This window comes from Rutidosis leptorrhynchoides, chromosome 4 (assembly GCF_046630445.1).
Source record: "Rutidosis leptorrhynchoides isolate AG116_Rl617_1_P2 chromosome 4, CSIRO_AGI_Rlap_v1, whole genome shotgun sequence".
In the NCBI taxonomy this organism is placed as follows: domain Eukaryota; kingdom Viridiplantae; phylum Streptophyta; class Magnoliopsida; order Asterales; family Asteraceae; genus Rutidosis; species Rutidosis leptorrhynchoides.
In genome coordinates, this window is record NC_092336.1 from 531,389,073 (window position 1) to 531,411,203 (window position 22,131).

Consider the following 22,131-nt stretch of genomic DNA (forward strand, 5'->3'; position numbering starts at 1 on the left):
ATATGAATTTTTAATTTTATGCATTTTAAATTTAAGTTTGGTGTGAATATAAAAACAAAAAATTTACTTTATTTCGTTAAGTTAAAAATATGATTTTTAAAATTCGTCGTGAGTTGAAAACTAGGTCGTTGAACCGAAATTGCTCTACCCAAGGGAGGGACGAGAACTTTTATTATCATTATTTTTAATCTTATTGAATTAAAGTATGCCAAAAACATTTAAAAAACCCAAAAATCTTTACTTTTAAAACCGCGCTTTGAATTGACAAATTTTAAAATTTTGTCGAGGGACGGACTAGGACAACGATCCGAAACGCCCTCGTCCTAAAAAGAAACAAATTTTTAAAATTTTATTAATTATATGTTTTATAAGTTGTAAGGTTTTATAAATAAAAAAAAACCCCAGACCCATGCGATCGCTTGGGATTTTCACTATACCTCCATGCGATCGCATGGAGGCAAAAATCAGGCCAGAAACAAAAGCAGCTCGCTGCTTCTGCTCTGCACTCCACCACACACACATACGCGAAACACACACAAAACACTCTCAAATTTCACCATTTTTCACCAAATTTCATCATATTTCATCTTACAATCCGCTATAATCATGCCTAGGTTCGGATTTTTCAACAAAAAGGTAAAAATTACACCCCTAAACTCATAAATTTTCTAGTTTTTGTGATAATTACCAATATTTTACCTAATGCAATTTTGTTAATTTCTAGTGTAATTAGTGTTAAATTGATAGTATTTTATGCATGTATAACCTAGATTGATGCTATTTAACATGATTTGAAGCCAAAAACTTTAAAATTTTTAGAAATCTAGGGTTTGTGTTCTTGAGCAATTTGGGGCTTTTTGATATAAACAGGTTATGGCCAATTTTTGTCATGAATTATTGCTAAATTAAGTAGTGTAACATGTTTAGGTAGCTAAATGATCCAAACATTGATCCTAAACATGATTTTTGGAGATTAAAGTAGACTTTTTAAGTCTAAAATTCATGAACTTGATTAATTTGATATAATTGCCATTTGAGACTTGTTTAATTGTTAGTAATGACTATTTTGACATGTTATTTGAGTTAAATGCTTATGAACTTTGTATACATTTTCATATGTGCTTATTTGAAAAAGTGTAAAAATGTAAAAAAAAATGTGAAAATGTGTATAAGTTTAATATTGATTGAACATGTTATTGTGGTTAATTTAAATTGTTATTTTGCTAACACTAATGCATATTTGGATGCACAAATTTTTTGTTTAATGTGTTTTGCAGAAAACCGATACTGCTGGTGCTTCATCATCATCTAGACAACCACAGCAGGAACCTGAACCAGAATATGAACCGCAATACGATCCAGAACCCGAACAAGAACCACAACAGGAACAACAACATCAGCCTGATCAACATGTACCTTATTATGATCCGCTACATTTTGCTAATGAATTCATAGTAGTTCTGATGCATCCGCCACTAGAATACCCAACGATTCCTGAACATACATTGCATCCTAATCTGAGATTCGATAGAAGCTGGAGAGATTACCCGACATATCAAAGTAATAAATTCAAATTAGTAACGAAAGATGTAGAGGTGCCTAGGGTAATTGATTGGAATCCTTTGGAAAGGGTCCAACTTGCTGACCGTGTTAGGGAACATTTGATCCAAAGGTATGTCAGTTCTTCTTTTACTGATTGGGAACGCTTATTCACCATTCGTAGACCTGTATATAAGGAATGGTGTGTCAAGCTTATGAGTACTATAGCGTTAAATGTAGATGTAGATAGATTAGATGATAGAAGTTTTCTTAGATTTATACTTGGCCGTAGGATGTATAGGATGTCCATGCTTGACATGGCCAGGGTTTTGCAGATATATACGCCCGCTGAATTACTACTACCCGATTGTATGAATTTGATTTATCATGGTGAAAGGGTAGATAGGAATTTTGATGCGAACGCCGTCTGAAGGCGTATGTCAGATTATAATGTTTTTAGGCGGGCAGGAACACATACCTACTTACATATTAACATAGCCGAGCTTCGTATAATTCATAGATTTTTGGCTAACTCGATTACACAGAGAGATCACAACGAGGAGAAAATGACCTTACATGATTTATTTTACCTAAAGTGTATTCGAGACCCAAGAGGATTTTTTAATATCCATTACTGTGTTGGTTTTTATTTATCTAAGATGGTTGAAGGAATACAGGAAGGGGGATTATAGGAGGATGTATTTTTGTTACTCTCATTGGAGAGTATTTAGGTGTAGATAAGGACCAAGGGAGTCCACTTATGGAATGTAGGGAGCAGGTTGAGCTTTTAGGATTGAGGGTTTATGCGGGTGCTAAGGTATTAAAGAGTAGACGCAACCAGGCAATACCCTATGAAGGTAGTCATCCTCAGGTAGAGAGAGGCTCAGACGAGGAAATGGAGGAAGCGGATGACATTAGGGATGTCATTCGGGAGGCTATGACTGATGTCTACCAGCGTGTAGATGAGGTAGACATGACAAACGCGGAGAGATTTCGTCGGATGGAGCAGTGGCAAGCCCGGAATGATTACGAGCATTCCAGGCAACGACAGCATGATAGATGGGACTATCATCAGCGTCAGATTATGAGCCGGCTGTCACCTCAGGATCACTATGTCCCAACCCGACCCGCTTACTATCCTCAACACCAGCCCGAGATGAGACCACCTTATACTCTCTACGACCCTAACCAGGCATACCAGTACACCTATCACCAACCATGGAACCTGGATGACGACATGAACTGGAACCCCTATCCAGATTGATTTAGTTCCTGTTGGTAATTTTTATGACTTTTATTTTTATTATTTCTGTTTATTTATGTTTAAACACATTATATTTTGATACATTAATGTATTGTTTAATATTTTTATTATTTGGTACTAATATTTCATATTTGATTTGAAAGTGGGATTTTAATTCCCATTTCAAATTATCATGCATGTTTATATTTGTATTGTATGTATATTGTCGATTGTATAAAACAGGGTAAAACAGCGCATTTTCAAAGACTAGCATTAAGTTCAGCAAAAGCTACTAATTTTGACGACAAAATGAAAAACAAATGTGATGTAACAACAAGACGGAATGAACAAATGATGTGCACCAATTATTATTCAGCAAACAAACGCCAATATGTTTTGGAAAATTTGGTAAAATTTAATCATTTTTCTACGTTAATCACCCTCAATAATTTAAATTGTTACTGATTTCTTGCAAATGAGGGCATTGCAAGATCTTAAGTGTGGGAAGGGGTTAAATTCTTTTGGATTTTTAAAATTTTAAACTTATACACTTGGTTACCATTAAAAATACTAGTAAAGCAGTAGTTGTATTAGAATCTAGTGCTCTCTGATAATAAAGAACAGCCCTAGTCTTATATACTGACTACCCAATTCTAGTAAAAATTTTCAAAATTTTCAATTAAATGAATTCAAAATCATGTTTATACATATTTATGAATGATAAAACTAGGTGTTAAACACCGAAATTATTGTTACCTCGAAAAGGACATAAATTGAGAAACAAACCAAAATATTAGAATTCATTTAAAATGGAATAGAGGACAATAAAAAGGAAAATAAAAGCCAAGTGTGGGAAAAATTTACCAAGTTATTTAAAACATATATCACATATTTTTGTACAAATAATTGAAGATACTTTTGTTTTGGACAATATTAATCAGTTTTACCCAGTAAATTGTAAAATATTTGAAAGAAAATATGGATCTACACAATGAATCAATTCCATCATTAAAAGGAAGTAAAGTCTTCCGAAAAAGAAACGCGCTTCTTGATTTAGGTCATGAAGTTGTCGTCTAGACCAGCTGTAGGTTGACGAAAAATCTAGAAAAGTCATCACTAAAATCAGCAGGAAATCCACGGACCTCAGCATCAAACAGAGTCACCAAGTGGTCAGACTTATTCTAACCATGAGAGGATCTGTCTTGTAAAATGGGGAGGACGCCGTGCAAATTAGCTGGATAAGACTAATGAACCAGATCCCCGGAAAGGATAATCTCCTTAAAGATCAAAAATCAGCTTTTAAGACTGATATTACTCAATCCTTGAGATTGACTTTTAAAGATTGAGAATTACAAACTCATGGAATTCAATGATATCTAAACTCGAGCTTGAACGAGAAAATATTTTGATCAAAACTACAAACCGATTTGTTTTCTAAAAACCCATTTTCAATGCGTTCATTACCATTGAACGTAAAATCCTAGGAATTTACCTGGAATTCATTAGATCACCTGAACGAAATCGGGTGTCAACCTTAAGAACGGTGGTTGCATAGCATGGTCAAAGACAGGACCTTGTGCCAGACCGGAAAATTATAAGGGTGAGCTTTACTATTGCTCCTACCAAGGATAGTAATTGCATCCGACACGTTATAGACCATAATTAAAAGCATGTCAGGAGACATTGCCTTAACAGTTGCTTGTTCAACGCTTTCCTTTACAACCGGACGGTAGTTTACCGAAAGGTAATATACGAAACAAGTATACTGGACGTGTTGCTTTCCTAATACAAGGTTAGAAAGTGGGTGACACAAAACCGCAAGTTTTGAGCTAAAGTTTTCAAATCTGAAACCCACCAAACCCACAAAAACAATTTGCAAACACCGGTGAAGGGTTATTCCGGAAAACTTATCTAGGGTAAAAGCTAGATTGTATTTTCAAAAGATCAAATGTTTTCATAAAGATCCAATTTCCTTAAAGGATCTAAAATTTTATAGTCATGTGGGACTGTAAACCACATCATTACTACCATTGTTTATACCGCCGTATAGAAATCACTGATGTACAAAGTGTGAAGAATAAAGAAGTGATTCTAGTATTTTTATTTCAAGACTATATTGCTTGAGGACAAGCAACACTCAAGTGTGAGAATATTTGATAATGCTAAAAACGAACATATATTTCATAGCATTATCCCTCAAGAAAGACAAGCTTTTAGTTGCAATTGTTCTATTTACAAGTGATATTCGTTTAAATAATAAAAGGTGAAGACAAAAGACAGATTCGACAAATTGAAGACGCAAACGACCAAAAAGCTCAAAAGTACAAAATACAATCAAAGTGGTTCCAATTATTGATAAGAAACGTCTCAAAATTACAAGAGTACAAGATGCAAAACGCAAAGTACAAGATATTAAATTATACGCAAGGACGTTCGAAAATCCGGAACCGGGACCAAAGTCAACTCTCAACGCTCGACGCAACGGACTAAAAATTACAAGTCAAATATGCACACAAATATAATATAATATTTAAATAATTCTTAAAATTATTTATATATTATATATATTATTATAAACCGTCGGCAAGCAAAGAAAAAAAGTCTTGTGAGCTGGAAAAAGGGGCCATGCGACCGCATGATCTGGAAGGCAAAAAGCCATGCGATCGTATGGCAGTAGGTGACAGCCCACATTGCTATAAATTCGCGTGTTTTGGTTCAATATCCAACATCTTTTTCTCTCTATCACTCAACGATATATATATATATATATATATATATATATATATATATATATATATATATATATATATATATATATATATATATATATATATATATTAATTTTAATTTTAATTTTAATTTTAAATTCTAATAATAAGGGTATGATAGCGAATGTTGTAAGGGTGTAAGTCGAAATTCTGTCCGTGTAACGCTACGCTATTTTTAATCACTGTAAGTTATGTTTAATGTTATTTTTAAATTAATGTCTCGTAGCTAAGTTATTATTATGCTTATTTAATGCCGAAGTAATCATGATGTTGGGCTAAATATTAAAATTGGGTAATTGGGCTTTGTACCATAATTGGGGTTTGGATAAAAGAACGACACTTGTGGAAATTAGACTATGGGCTATTAATGGGATTTATATTAACTAAATGATACCTCGTTAATTTAATATATAGACTTATAATTTGACGTATTTATATATAACCACATATGCTTGACTGGGCACGGTGGGCGGGATCTCTATAAATACCAATAATTGTTCATTTTACCGGACACGGAACTGGATTAATAGTTAATAGACTTGTTGAAACAGGGGTGGATTACATTCAAGGGTAATTGGTGTAATTGTTAACAAAGTAGTAAAACCTTGGACTACACGCAGTCGATAACCTGGTGTATTCATTAAACAAAGTATTAAGACCTTGTTACAATTCGAATCCCCAATTAGTTGGAATATTTGACTTCGGGAATAAGAATAATTTGACGAAGACACTCGCACTTTATATTTATGACTGATGGACTATTATGGACAAATCCGTATGGACATATCGAATAATCCAGGACAAAGGACAATTAACCCATGGGAATAAACTAAAAATAACACGTCAAACATCATGATTACGGAAGTTTAAATAAGCATAATTTTTATATTTCATATTTAATTGCACTTTTAATTATCGCACTTTTATTTAATTGCATTTTTAATTATCGTACTCTTTAATTATCGCAATTTTATTTTCTCGCACTTTTATTTATCGCAATTTCATTATCGTTATTTATTTTATGCTTTAAAATTAAGTTGTATTTATTTTTAATATTTTACATTAGGTTTTAACTGCGACTAAAGTTTTAAAATCGACAAACCGGTCATTAAATGGTAAAAACCCCCCTTTTATAATAATAATATTACTTATATATATTTTTGTATTTTTACAAATATAGTTTTTAAAAATATAGCGTTAAGCTTGTTTAAGAGATCCCTGTGGAACGAACCGGACTTACTAAAAACTACACTACTGTATGATTAGGTACCCTGCCTATAAGTGTTGTAGCAAGGTTTAGGTATATCCATTCTATAAATAAATAAATATCTTGTGTAAAATTGTATCGTATTTAATAGTATTTCCTTGTAAAAATAATACTATTTCCTAGTACACCTCGCATAACATCATTTACCATCTCTGAAGATAAAGAAAGACGTGCAGAGTCTAACCGGGAAGCTTGCGGAGATCACGCGGTTTTTGTCGAAGGCCGCAGAGCGACAATTGCCATTCTTCAATACTTTGAAGAATTGTTTAAAGAAAAAAGACTTCGTGTGGACTCAGGAAGCAGAATCAGCCTTTCAGGAGATGAAGAAGGTGCTCGCTGAATTACCAACACTCACCGTGCCAGTATCAGGAGAAACGCTTACGCTGTATCTTGCGGCATCGAAAGAGGCTATCAGCTCGGTTCTTATCGCAGATCGCGAAAAGGTAATCCACTTTTATTTACACGCATTATTTATTTCGCAGAAATATAACGCTGAGGTTTTCTCATACGCAAATGCCGGTCTACTTCGTAAGCAAGACGCTGACATCAATCGAAGTAAACTATTCACCAATAGAAAAGCTAGTATATGCGCTAGTCCACACGGCGCGACGTTTGCACCGGTACTTTCAAGCACATCCAATCGTGGTCCTAACTGATCAATCGATCAAACAGGTTGGTACATGCCTAATTTGCGGCAATGTCCGGGGTTACCGCATTGACTCACGCAATCATTTTTCTTTCAAGTGTTATACAAGCCTGAGATTTCTGGCCGAATGGCTAAATGGACAGTTGAGTTAGGAGAACATGAAATAAATTTTTCTTCGCGCAGCGCGGTGAAGGGTCAAATACTTGCGGATTACCTAGCAGAGTTACCTGCGGATGTTGAGGCATCAGCAAAATATCAAGATACACCTGCACCAGCTTTGTCACCATGGAAGTTATACACCGATGGTGCCTGCATCGCAGCTGGCGCGGGTGCGGGTGTAATTTTAACTGGTCCAGATGGCGAAGAGCATACATATGCGCTACGGTTTAATTTTGCTGTTACGAACAATGAAGCAGAATACGAGGCTCTGTTAGCGGGTATGCGTATTGCGCATAAATTGAATGTTAAAATTCTGCACGCTTATGTGGATTCAAAGCTGGTATGTAGTCAAGTCAGCGGGGACTTTGAAGCACACGACATTGCCATGCAACAATATTTATCGCTTGTTCATAACCTCGCTGACCAGTTTGAAGCTTTTCAAATCTCCCACATAATGCGGGGGCAAAATAAGAAAGCGGATGCGCTTAGTAAATTGGCCGCTTTGGCTTTTGATCATCTAGGAAGAAAGTTCTTATAGAAGAACTGCATGCAAAATCCATCGTTATGATGCCTTTGGTAGCACCTGTCGAGGAATCCAGCTCAACATGGATGACACCCATTATTGCTTTCCTGCGGGACGGCACATCACTTGCGGACTCCGTTGATGCGAAGAAGGTCCGCACCAAGGCACCACTATATGCCCTTGAGGGTGACGTCCTATATCGGAAAAATTATTTAGGGCCGCACTTAAGGTGTATTGGCCCGAAAGAGGCAGAGGAGGTTATACGCGAGGTGCATGAAGGTGCATGCGCTCTTCATTCGGGGCACAGGTCTATTGTGTCAAAAATTATGCGGCTAGGTTATTATTGGCCCACTATGTACGCAGATACCACGCGAATAGTTAAGCAATGTGAATCTTGCCAAATACATGCACCCATCAGTAGGGCACCTGCGCATCCTATGATACCGGTCTCCTCACCATGGCCATTCTGCAAATGGGCAATTGACATAGTCGGACCATTTCCAAAAGGCCGAGGAAACATCAAATTCTTGATTGTTGCAATCGACTATTTCACGAAATGGGTTGAAGCACGACCGCTGGCGACAATATCAGGAAAAAGGGTGCGTAATTTTGTATGGGAAGACATAGTTTGTCGATTCGGTATACCAAACGAAATTGTTAGTGATAATGGTACGCAATTTGCGGGAGATCCTTTCCGCAGCTGGTGCGTGGAGCTTAATATTAAGCAAACTTTTACATCCGTTGCGTATCCGCAGGCGAACGGCCAGTGCGAAGTCACCAACCGGGACATAGTGGTTGGAATCAAAGCTAGGTTGGGCCATGGTAGAGTTGGTTGGGCGGACGAACTGCCAAAGGTTTTGTGGGCGCATAGAACAATGCCCAAAGCAAGCACTGGTGAGACTCCGTTCAGTTTGGTCTATGGATCAGAAGCTGTTGTTCCCGCAGAAGTTGGGGTACCAACGTTCCGCATACAGAATTTTGACGAACAAAATAACTTAGAAGCTTTGCGGGAAAATCTTAATCTGCTTGAAGAACGCAGACTCTCTGCGGCGGTAAACGAAGCCAATAACAAGCAGAAAATTGCAAAGTACTACAATCAGCGTGTGCGTTCGCGCTCTTATAAGTGCGGGGACTTAGTTTGACGTCAGAATGACGCAAGTCATGCGGAGGATACTGGAAAATTGGGCCCTCGCTGGGAAGGTCCGTATAGGGTAGCAAAAGCAACCAACACCAAGGCATACCATCTCGAGACATTAGATGGAAAACCTGTGAAACGCACTTGGCACGCGACATTGTTGAAAAAATGTTATATGTAGCTGGATGGACCTGATCACTCCAATTTATTTTAGCGCATTATTTTTCTATGTATTTTCCGTCCGTTTGGATGTGTCGCGGTTGTAATCATTATTAATGTCAATTGAATATTTACTCGTGCATACTTTTATTGTTTTTTTTTGTATGCGGTTCCTGCCTACTTAAAGGGTGTCCTCTAGCCCCCGTGCGGCAGAAGCCTGTTTGGTTACAAGGCTAGACATTAACGGCAGGCGAAGGGAATTGGTTTTCCCCTAGCCAAGCACCACGCAAACTAGATGGCTGCCAAGTCGACTTAAAAATACAAGCATTGGTTTGCTTGTGCGTAATTACTCTCGCATTGGTTTGCGTGAGGAACTCTTAAGCATAAAAGCATTGGTTTGTTTTTAGTTGCGTTGCTTACCATACAGCTAAAGTGCACCCCTAGTACATGACAAAGCAATAACGCAGTAGCTTTTGAGTCTAAGTTGTTCAAGGTAAAATCGCTAAAGTATTGGTTTATTTTATGAAGTACCTGATCATACGCATAAGTTTTGGTTAACTATGCGCATGGGCATGCGGTTAATTCTTTGTTTTGATTCGCGATATATAAACAAATTAATACACTACGCATGCATAACACGATAATATATACATAAAGTTATTACAAATGGTAATTGTTTCAAACTCCTGCCATCACGGGACTTAAGGCCCAAAAATTGTATTTACAATTGCCTGCCTAAGCATAGGACTTACGGCGCAAACTATTACAACAACCTAATAATCCTCCTTGAGGAACCCGTCAATCGACATGTTAGGCTCCACCGCAAATGCATTAATTAGGGGGATCGGGATGGCAGTGATGGCTTCTTCTGCTTCCATGAGCACCGCAGCCATACCCTCCTTCAATTTTTTCTGCACGATGTCGGGGTACGGCGGTGTGAGCCCGCAGGCTTGGATCACCTCTAGCACTGCCTTGTTGATTTCGTGGTCTTTAACCGCGTCAACATAGGCGTTGAACTTGTCGAACACGGGCCCGGAATCCATCACCTTCTGCGCAATGGTAGGAAGAGCGATGCGAATCTTTGTCAAGTCCGCCTCCGCTAGCTCGCGGCCAGTCACCGTGTCATCCTTTTCCCAAGTAACCTTTTCCAGCTCCACCCGCAGACGCTCAGTCTCCCCCTTGGACTGGTCAACCGCCCCAACCAGCTCGCGGTTTTTCTTTCTCTCTTCAATCAATGCGGTTTTGGTTTCCGCCGCAGTTAACTCTACCGCCATGTGCGCTTCTTCCGCGGCGTCCCTGTCTTTCTTAAGCTGCTCAACTCTCGCTTGCAGCAGCCCTAATTCTGTTTCCTTCTGCACGACCACTTGATAGAAGTTAGTGGAACGGCGGGCTTGATCCGCAACCATGCCAAAAAAGACAAGGCCGTTTTGGATGAAGGCGTTGAGCGCCTGATTAAAGTGCAGTGCGGCTAGTTGGTTGCGGAACTCAGCTGGGAAGATTTGTTGGAGGAAGGCGGATTGCTCTGCGGCGTTTTTCGCAGATGACTGGGTGAGCTGCGCCAGGTTCGCCAATTGGAAGCTACCGTGTGGCGGGGTTGGTGTAGACTCGGAGTCCAGGTGTATCGTCTTGTCCTTTGACTCGGCGGTAGCTTCAAGGTCCGGATTGACTCGTGGTGGGGTGTGATGCGTCTCTTCAGCATGCTCTGCGTATTAATAAATGGTTAAATAAATGCAAACTTACGTATGCGATATGCGCGAAAGCAGAACTCTTACCAGAAGATGGGGGAGGTAGATCCGCAGAACGGGGTTCGATGGGAATGAAGTTGTCGTTCCACTTGTCCTCCCTCTGTTTGGGAGTGAGTTTCTTCTTCTTCTATTGGGGTTGGGAGGCTTCGGCGGCCTTGCGCTTATTACCGGAGGTGGCAGGTGCATTCTCGCCAGTTTTCTCCTGCTCTAACTGCTGGTTCACATTCTGCTTGCGGAAGGCGATGCCCGCAATCTCCTCCGCAGTCAGTACTTTCTTCATCTTCATCTCTGCAAACATGCACGCATGTGTTAGCACATATAAATAGCAACCTGTTATGTTAGTACGTGATTATACTATTCCTACCCTTTCAATCCGGTCTGACTATGGCTGGACGCACATGTTCCCATGGCCAGTGTGCGGAGATCTTCCCTAACCGCAACATTACGTTCCCGTATGACCGGTGCATCAGCTGTGCGTTAGCGCACTCTGCCAATAGCTTTGTTTCCTCGTCATCAAGGACCGGGGTTTTGTTCACATCCTTCTCCACCTTCTCGCACCATATAAGCATTTGCGGAAAATTGGTACCAACTACAGTTTGGTCAATGTAAAAGAAAGTTTCTTTCCAGTTACCCACATTCGACTTTGGGGTTTTTGTGAAATTTTGTCGGTCGAAGAAGGTGAACCAGGATTTGTGGTGATTGGCAAAGCGGTATAGATGACAGAAAACTTTAACCAGTGGTACCTTGTTGAGTGCGACGCACCACATCTCAAACAGTACTATTTTACCTATGGCATAAGGGTGTAATTGCCCTAATCCCACTCTGAAGTGGTCTAGTACTCCTAGGAAGAAGTCGGAGGGGGGAACCCTAAAGTTGCCGTGCTTGAACGCATGTTCGTAGATGGCCACCTTCTTCTCCGGTGGCTCGTGAGCACGCTGATTAGACAGGGGTGGCACCGGATTGTACTTTGCTAACGGTGGGTATTGTTTGATTAAGTAATCAATGTGTTTCTGCTCTATAATCGATCTAACACTATCTACATAGGTCTCGTTAGCCTTAGTCATTTTCTATAGAGTGGTTGGAGAATTACTAACCTTTAGACGGTGGCCGGAGTATTTAGGATTTGATCAGAATTGAATATAGCAGCGTATTGGGGAAGCTTGGAGCAGAAAAATGGAAATGTGTGAGAATTGGGGCTATTTATAGTGACGATTTGGAGTCATGGGGTGGAATGGGTTGATCGTGGCTGTACACGTGTTACGCGATCAACGGGTGGCATTTTAAGTGCACGCGTGGATGTCAGTTGGGTATGGTTACCTATGAGCGCGTGGCTGACACGCGCCTGCCAACTGCCACTTTACGTCTTATCAGACGAATGGTCTTCTGCGACAGTGACAGGCATTAAATGACCTCGAAACGCACGCGGAACATTGAATGCTAGCCGTTTTCTTGTTTTTTCCGCTTAATAGTTTGATATCATAAGTCTTGCGCCATATAACATCAAACTGCGGGGACATAATGATACCGCAACCCGCATGCGCACCCCATATGTATGCGAGCACCCGCTAGGGTGCGTATGCGTGTGCTCATGTGCGTTATGCGGTAAGCGGATTCGTATATAATGCCTTTGTTCCCGGTACAGCAATTACTTGGCTATCAAGTAAATATCTTTTCCATAATTACATCCGTGATTTGGGGGAGTTTGTTATGGAAAGGATTGCCTTTATCTCGGATGGTTCTAGAATTAGGGTTTTCCTATATATACAAACCCTAACTATCATTCTAGACATCATCACCTTACGTAACAGCATTATCTAGGATCTTCTCAAGGTTAACAGGTTAGTTTCTTGATTAACTAGCACCTACGACCTTATTTGGGGCCTTCTAATCGACGATCGTCATTAAAAGGTGGACTTAATCACTTGGCCACCCCGCCGACATCATCATGTCGGCCAGGGTTATTCACGGTAGCCGGACCGGAGTGCCTCGTTCTAAGATCCTTAAACCCCACTAACGTATTGAGCAGGCATGTTAAACCCTATGGTAAAAATATGCATGATCACCACGGAGCTGCAACACACACTCAAACTAGCCGCCCTGTGACCTGTCTCGTAATTCGGATTTGTGTGATGCCCCGTACAAAACCATCGTGTACGATTCGTCAACAACATGATCTTTACACGGTCAAATACTACATGCTGTTTGAAAACCAGTTTTGCATTCATAAAAAGATAGCGTTTACAAAAGATAACGTGACACAAAGGACATTACAAAGTCATTATTTGAAAATAACATAAGTTACGAATGCAAGATAAAAGTTCCATGATTGAGACATCTCTAAGTAATGCAGCGGAAATCTAACACAGCAGGTCCATAACAGCAAGTTTATAACACCAAGACAGCAAGTCTAACAGCGGAAGCAACATCGTCTAAGCACCTGAGAAATACACGCTTAAAAGTCAACACGAATGTTGGTGAGCTATAGTTTGTAATCAGTAAAGTAATGTAGAGCACGAGTTATCGTATTCAAAACAGTATGAAAAGTATATGCTTGTCCGTGGGCACCCGGTAACTAACTTAACGTAATAGTAATACCCCCTAAAATTACACTTGGCGAGTGCATATGTCCTCGAAGTATCAAATACCCGTTAAATGCTAGCGCGACTAGCCCGAGTGGGGATGTCAAACCCTATGGATCCATATCTAATATTCGCGTTCACCGGTTCAAAACCAATGATTAAACGTTACCTTGCTAAGGGGAATCTTTATGCCGTTATATAACCCACACATATGTAAAGTTTAAGTACTCGTGTCAAGTAAGTAAAACATAAAAAGAGCATGTATTCTCAGTCCCAAAAATAGTATAAGTAAATAGGGAAGCTATAACTCACAGTGAATAAGCAGTAAAAGTCGATACGAAACGTATGCACGTAGTAAGTCGGTTCGAAAGGTCGTCAAACTAAGTCAAAGGTCACTAGGTCAGTATGTTGTCCCAAAAGGTTAAAAGTGAATAAATTAAGTTTAAGTGTCATCATTGACATCATCATTATCATCATCATTCATCAATACTAAGGTAAGTTTAACAAGAATAGAGATCGAAACAAAAGGCTAACTTCGGACAGCTGTTACGACCTCTATACAAATAGAAAAGATGCGTAGTCAGTGGCTATGGCTCCGTATGTGAGTCCTCTAACCGATGATTAACTTTTAGAACCTAACTCATCTTCGTTTGACAGTGACGACGGTTTAAGTGCGGGTAGGTCAGAAATTTCAGCACAACGTTACAAGGGCGTAGTGACTTTCGGAAGGCCATAAATCCTAAACCGTATATCGGATTAAGTCAAGGCCTAAACGAAAAGTCATCTACTCGAAACGAAATATCTGAAAATTAATTTTACAGAAGCCCAGGAGTCTGATCAGACCCCGAAAAACAGCAAACAAGTGCTCCGGTGAGGTTCTTGGTGCTTGATGCTCATCACGGTTCTCATCCTTGATGCTTGTAAGCTTCAAGTGTACAACTCTTTGATGTTTTAACATCACTTTGACCAAGGTTCAACCATCAACACACAACTAAAAGTAAAATCTATCATTCTACAAGTTTTGAACATCAAGAACGCCTCTTTATTGCATGAATCTAATAAAGCTTCAACCTTTGTCCATTTTACACAAGTTCATGCATCTATATCATATGTGATGATGGAGACTTGATCTTTATCATCACAACAAACACAAAAGGTTCCCAGTAAGCGAGATCTACAATAATAACTTAGATCTCAAGTATTAAGAAAACCCTAAGCTAGAAAGCTTGGATCTTTACAAGATTAATGAGACCATAAGCTAGAAAGCTAAGATCCTTAACAAAATAATGAAAGTAATGAGACCATAAGCTAAAAAGCTAAGATCTTTAACATAATAATGAAACCCTAAGCTAAAAAACTTGGATCTTTAGTGTTCTTGAAGATCTTGAAGTATAAAGCTTGAATCTTTAAGATACATGAAGATTACAAACACAAGTTTGAATCTTTATAACAAAATAACAAGATTAAAGCTAAAGAGATTTAGATCTACAAAATAAGTGAAGATTCAAAGCTAGAAAGCTTGAATCTTCCATATTCTTGAAGGATTCAAACCCAAGTTTGAATCTTTAAGATATAACAAGATCAAAAGCTAAAAGCTAGATCCATAAAATGATGATGATGATGTCGGTGGATGAAGGGAAGAAGAAGAAGAAGAAATAAATCAAAAACTTACACTTTTTAGAGTGAGAAAGACTAGAGAGAGAATTAGAGAGTAAGTGTGTGTAAATTGCAAATGAGATCAAGTGTGAAATGAGTGAAATAAGGCTTGTATTTATAGGTGGTGAGGTGAGGGTGGGGTTGTGATGGCCGTGATTTTGGAGGGAGGGACAAGGGGGACAAACTTTTGCTTTTTGGTTAATGATTGTCTAAAGTTGGTGCTTATGTTAGGATCCCATGCAACATTAAGGATAATGCTTAACAAAAATGCTAGTATGTTCCCTCTAATAAATGGGCATTTGTCTTTCATTAATATGGGTCACTAACTTATTTAAATTGGGCTAATTAATAGTCCACTAGCTAGTGTAGGGTGGGCTAAAGTCCAACAAGGTAGAAAGTCCAACAAGACCAACTAGTGTGCTCTAGTAAATTACTAAGCGTAATTAAGCATCCAAAAACTCAAGTAATTGTTATTATAAAATAACAATTAGTATTTCGTAGTCGTAATATTCCGGTTACGACAAAAGTTAAACGTGTACACAGTACGCAGTTCGTTCTAAACGTCAAGTGACACTAACGGTCATAAAGGCTTACGGGGTTCAAGTTAAGTAACCTACGTACTTAAAGGTACATTTTAATATATAAACGAAAGTAATCCTTAGTAGAAAGTTCCCAGAGTATAATATAGTTCAGTACGCACAAATACGCAGTTTCGTGAAAGCACAAAGCACAAAAGCAAGTCGAAAAAGTCGGGTCGTTACAATTTGTCTCCATGTTATCATAATGCTCAAGCATTAAGGTCACTGACGTGGCAATTAGCCACTCATCCAATCATATTTAGGAAGTCACAGGTCATGCTCAATTCCTACATCCGTTAGGAGGAAAACTCATGATATTGAACCCAACGAAAATCCCCAAGAGAACTTTGTTAGATATGGGCAGATCCCACTATTTGCAAGAAATTCTCAGAGGACTCCAGGACTAACTTCAAAGCAAATTGCATTTTCAAATCTCCAAATAAAACTCGAACTAGTGACCTCTCGAACACTCAGAGAGCGACTCCTGTTGGGATAGTCTTGTAATGTTATTACTCTAGTTTTATACTAGGCGGCTTTCAATTCCACTCTAGTACTAAAATAAAGTCCCACCTTTTGATCCCATGAAAGAATGCATTCCCTCAAAATACAAACTTTTATGCTAGATATGTTCTCATATATAGGCATGTATCTTAGACTATATTGATGCTTATTTTTCTTTACAAGTACACTTGCAATATAGGCATGAATGGGGAAACAACTTTAGTGTTGAAATTGAGCTTTTCAATTTATACCCATTTTTGTAATAAAAATTTGGGCACATGACTTTGCAGTCCAAAAAAGCCCTGTATGGCTTGATTATAGGTTCAGTAATACCACAAGTGATCAAAGTGCTGTATTTTTTTTTTTTTTTTTTTTTTTATTTTTTACAAAACAAACAGGCAGTGTCGCAGTAATAACATATGCAAAGGATTAATTAGTAAATGAAACCTTTCTGTGGAGAAATAAATGCTCTAATGCAATGGTGAAATACAATGCTCACCTACTATGCATGTGACACAGTTAACTGATATTATTACACCACTGTACCTTCTCGATCTAAGGTGTATGCACAAACCATGGTAACATACTGCTATATGTATAACATATTTTGGTGTAAAAAAACAAGTCACGAGACTTAGCTAAGGGTGTTGATAGTTAATAAACTACGTACGTACCAGTGAGTTAGAATCCTAGATTCGCCACTGACAGTGAGGATATTATACTAGGTAAGTTGTAGAACATATAATTATAGCAATATTTAGCATCCAATATAATGGAGTTGAGGGTGAAGGTAGGAAGAGTGGAAGATATGGAAAAGTCAGAACCGGTCAGCCCAACCGGGCAGTACTTTAACAGCTCGGTGCTTTCGGTTTCAGTGATGAGTGTCCTCGAGTTTGAGAATCCTATCGATGATTCTTCGAGTCTTGCACTTATTAACAATGTCTTTCTTCCAATCAACACTCGTTTCTCTTCCATTATGGTAATTAAACTCTCTCGATCTTCACATACTACTACGTTTTTTTTTTTTTTTTTTTTTTTTTTTGGTAATATATAGAAAATTGTCGGTTCTACAATCATGCTCATCTGATCATAGCAAGTATTTGAGATCTGAAAACTCTTTATCAAGGGCGATGGAGTCCCATGACATCACTAGTTTAAATTTTTTTTTTTTTTTTTTTGTGTTCAAATTGTATAGGAAACGACTAAATTTAACTATGGTACCTCGTATATTTGTAGGATTTATAGTTTTATTTGAAGGTAAATATATATAATTAGTTCTAGAAAATATATTCGGGACCCATTGAGTTTTTATCATGAATTAGTCATTGTTGTTTATACAGCTCTGTTTTCATATTCTTGATTTCCCTTTTCATGTATGTATTGTGGTGCAACATCTATTTGTTGTTTGGTGAAGTACCATGCACTGACGCAAAAAGTTAAGAAAAATATATAGTACTCAAAGATCTTAATATAACCAAATATTCTTTACTAGTATATCACTAAATCCAAGTGATAGTAGAAGATGTTATGGTAATTAGATGTTATAAAAAAAGAAGTTTCTATAATAAATTACCCATCAAGGTAAATTACATTAAATTAAATCTTAACCCATTCTGAGTTATTAAAGTATGAACTTTCATGTGTAGGTTTCTAATTATTTATTAACCATTAAAACTACCTTTTTGGGGTTTTAATTAATAGGTTGATGGTAAAGATGGAGAGAAGCATTGGAAGAGAGTTGAAGTGAAAGTAGAAGACCACATCACTGTCCCTAATTTTCCAAAAGGATTATCACTTAAATCATACGATAACTATTTCAACGATTACTTATCAAAAATAGCAACAAATCCACTCCCACAAACAAAACCATTATGGGAAGTTCATATAATTAAGTACCCAACAAGCAATGCATCAGGAAGTGTTGTTTTCAAGCTTCATCATGCACTTGGTGATGGTTTTTCACTAATGGGTGCTCTGCTTTCATGCTTACAAAGGGCTGATAACCCTTCTCTCCCCCTAACATTTCCAAATTTTCAAAAATCTGGTAAGGTGAGTGATCCAGAGATTAATAAGAGACTGATACCACAGGCTTTAAGTGGTGCAATTAACACGGTTTTGGATTTTGGATGGAGCGTTTTGAAAAGTAGTTTCTTGGAAGATAGTCAGACGCCGATTAGATCAGGCAAAGATGGGGTGGAGTTTCGTCCGATTAATATAATGACAATGACATTCTCTTTGGATCAAATTAAGAAAATTAAGTGCAGCCTTCAAGTGGTACACTTCTACTTCAATTCTTTTTATTTTCTAGTTACTATTTGGGGTATTTAACCCGCGCGTTATTACTGGAAATGATTTCGCTTCAAACATATATAATTACAATTCAAATATGTATGATTGATAAAAAGATTTTACTAAATTAAAAGTTAAACATTAAATTTACACTCTTCGAAAGTTTATAAAAAAATCTAATAAATACTCCGTATCATTTTCATTTTAAAAATTAAAAATAAAAGGTTAAAAAGCTTTAGTAAGGGAAAGAAAAAAAAGGTATTATTCATGGGCCTTTCCCTAATTACTCCTATAATTATAATTATGTTTAAGTGTGAAGGTTCTATCACGTTATAATCACTAGAAAGAAAATAAATGATACGTAGACGCGTTTGAGATAATTTTCTCAATTATTTATCTAGTGTCACATGCATTGGGCTGAATACATTACTCAATAGCATTTACTTCTTCAACGTGATAAATATGAGTTGCTTTTCAAAAATCGACTCAAATAATAATATATATAATAATAATAACTTTTTTAAGTATCAATCTAATCATCTGAGGGGTAGGTGCCCACTTGCACCCTGCGTAGTAGAAACTTATTTTGGTACAATTTTAGCAACAATTAATTACACTAATTAACTAATTAATGTTACTCATATATACTTTCAAATTTATTGTTAAACAGACGATAAATGACGTAGTTACGGGAATGATATTTCTCGGGACTCGATTATACATGGAAGCAACAAATGATGAAGCGAAAAATGCAAATGCAACAGCACTAGTGTTGCTTAACACTAGATCCATTGGTGGTTACAAGTCAGTGGATGAAATGGTTCAAAATCAAGAAGCTCAAATTCAGTGGGGCAACCAGTTTGGTTTCATGCATGTTTCGTTGCCCGAGTTAAGCCGATATGAGAAGTCCTTGAATACGCTCAAATTTGTCCAAGAAACACAGAGCGTCATTAAGAGAAAGAGAAACTCTTCTGCTGTTTATCTTACTGGAATGTTACTCGAATCTGTAAGAAAATACAGAGGTTCTGAGGTATGTATGTTTATACGTCTGCATTATTATTCTTTAAGGAGCAAATGGTATTTGATCATAAAAAGCTGGTTTAACATGACATGTTAATTAATATTGACTTGTAGCTCAGCTGGTAGTGGTCTGCCTCTCTTAGCGATAGGTCAGGAGTTCGACGGGCAGCGGGGAAGGGGGTTTTACCGGCCATGCCCTCGGATTGGTCCGGGTTTCCTCCAGGGCAGTAGTTGGGGGCGGGTTATGAAACTACGAAAGATGAACGCGTGATAGATATATACTGCGGTGAAGGGTGGTTAAGTCCCCTGGGTGATCTCAAACAGATGGCCTAAAAAAACATGACATGTCAATCACTAATTTTTTTTTGGAAATGGACCCATTTTCAAACTGTATGATAGATATATACTGTTGTAGTTGATGTTTGGCTTTAGACCAAATTAGAAGAGTCCCTATGAAAGCGCTATAAGGACCGTTAAACACATGTGGGTCCGCCCTTTTCATAACAACATTGGCACCGTTCAGTTACACGTTCGGTCGTTCAGCCTTTCGTCATGGTTAAAAAAATGTGTGACCTGTCCATGATGATATATTGAGTGTGGTGAATTTTATATTTTTGTGGGGTTTATTTATGGTTACCGTTCAGTTATGATAAGTAGTATGTAGATATGAGGTAATTATACTACGTAGTAGTGTTGATGTGGCGCTAAGAAGTTCAATAATGCTAGTTATGATAGAGAGCGTTCTTAGACTAATCTTTTTAGCACACTACATCTCTAATTGAATTTAAGTGGTGCATGATGAAATTTCATGATGATGCCATGTTAAAGGCCACCGCAGGATACATTCATAGCACGCTGAAGAATTCAAGCATGACGGTTTCAAATATGATCGGACCACTTGAAAAGATGGCTCTTGTTAATCAACCGATCAAAGGCTTGTATTTTATGGTGGTTAATGTTCCACAGGTGTCATTTCTTAGCACTAATCACTAAAGAAAATACTCGTACATTAGAATTATTAATTTAAGCTACTTTTACGATATCTTGAACTAACGATTATGGTAACTTTATTGCAGAGTCTAACGGTGACGATAATGAGTTACATGGACCAGTTAAGGGTTGCGGTAGGAATGGAAAAAGGTCTTATAGATCCGGTTAAGTTCAAGATATGCACTGAGAAAGCTTTTAATATGATGTTCAACGCAGCAGTTGAACCCAGATGATTTCAAAAAATGCTTATAAAATTTTCATGATCCATGCATACTTCAAAACAGACAAAACCCGAAAGTGTAGATGAATAATAATATCTATGAATTTTATAGGTTACTTCTTGAAAGATATTGGTCTTGTTTACAAATTACCTAGACGTTATGTTTCATTGTTTGTTGGACCGGTTATATGAAAATCTATTTGCATTATTGTTAAATTTGATATTGGTTGTACAAGTTAGGAAATATTGATAACTGTATCTTCGATTTTTATTTAACGGCAAGCTTGCATCAGTGTATCATTTATTTCAATGACACTCATCATTTGCACACACATCACTATATCTTCGTTTTTTAGTACCTTATACGCTTGGTTCAGATGCAAAATATTGATATAAGCAGAATATTTGTGAATCTTGTCTTGTTAATATATGTCACGATTTGGTATGTTTTTAATTTTAAATTTCACTGCAATACGTAAATTATATAGCTTTAAGTAATTTTATCCTTAATATGCGAAGGTTTAAAAAGCACACTTAAATTGGTTTCCCCTTATCTGCACTAAATAACGACAACTGTTAACATTAATTTTTATGTCACCAAAACTTTATATGAGAGGGCATACTTAAATAAAAATTAGCATGAAAGTAGAAACAAACTAAACCAAGTCATTTGATTTAACCAAATTAAGAGTAAATTACATTCCTGGTCGATGTGGGTTGTTACTCGTTTCGCTCCCGGTCGCCCATTTGGGCTTTTTTTTGCTGTTCAATTCATTGACTCAAGTTTTAGTTTCAATATCGGGTTCCTTCTTTATTTAGGATGAAGGTAAAATAATCTTTTTCTTTCGTAACTAGAGACCCATAGCAGAACGAGTAATAGTTTGGTGACCTTTAAATGGAGGTTAATTGAATTTGGAGTAGATATGTAAACTAATGATACCGCAACCCGCAGGCGCACCACATATGTATGCGGGCAATCATTATTGTGCGTATGCGTGTTCTTGTGTGCGGTATGCGGCGTGCGATTGCCTTTGTTCCCGGTACGGCGGTTGCTTAGCTGTCAAGTAAATATCTTTTCCATAATTATATCCGTGATTCGGGGGAGTCAGTTATG

At 37.7% G+C, this 22,131-nt stretch overlaps 1 protein-coding gene across 1 annotated transcript; it reads left to right on the forward strand.

Annotated features, from left to right (window-relative positions):
* Positions 1 to 17,138: 17,138 nt before the first annotated feature.
* On the forward strand, positions 17,139 to 21,252 carry LOC139845020 (wax ester synthase/diacylglycerol acyltransferase 4-like). Its single transcript, XM_071835237.1, has 5 exons — positions 17,139 to 17,477; positions 18,200 to 18,772; positions 19,458 to 19,817; positions 20,636 to 20,773; positions 20,884 to 21,252. The coding sequence occupies exons 1-5, from the start codon at positions 17,271 to 17,273 to the stop codon at positions 21,028 to 21,030; spliced, it is 1,425 nt and encodes a 474-aa protein (XP_071691338.1). The 5' UTR covers positions 17,139 to 17,270; the 3' UTR covers positions 21,031 to 21,252.
* Positions 21,253 to 22,131: the final 879 nt, after the last annotated feature.

What these genes read in the sequence shown, in the direction of transcription:
- LOC139845020 (XM_071835237.1), top strand. Translation starts at nt 17,271, where the DNA reads ATGGAGTTGAGGGTGAAGGTAGGAAGAGTGGAAGATATGGAAAAGTCA. An exon ending in TTAAGTGCAGCCTTCAAGTG is followed by an intron (nt 18,773 to 19,457) that starts GTACACTTCTAC and finishes ATTGTTAAACAG; the next exon opens with ACGATAAATGACGTAGTTAC. An exon ending in GAAAATACAGAGGTTCTGAG is followed by an intron (nt 19,818 to 20,635) that starts GTATGTATGTTT and finishes GCCATGTTAAAG; the next exon opens with GCCACCGCAGGATACATTCA.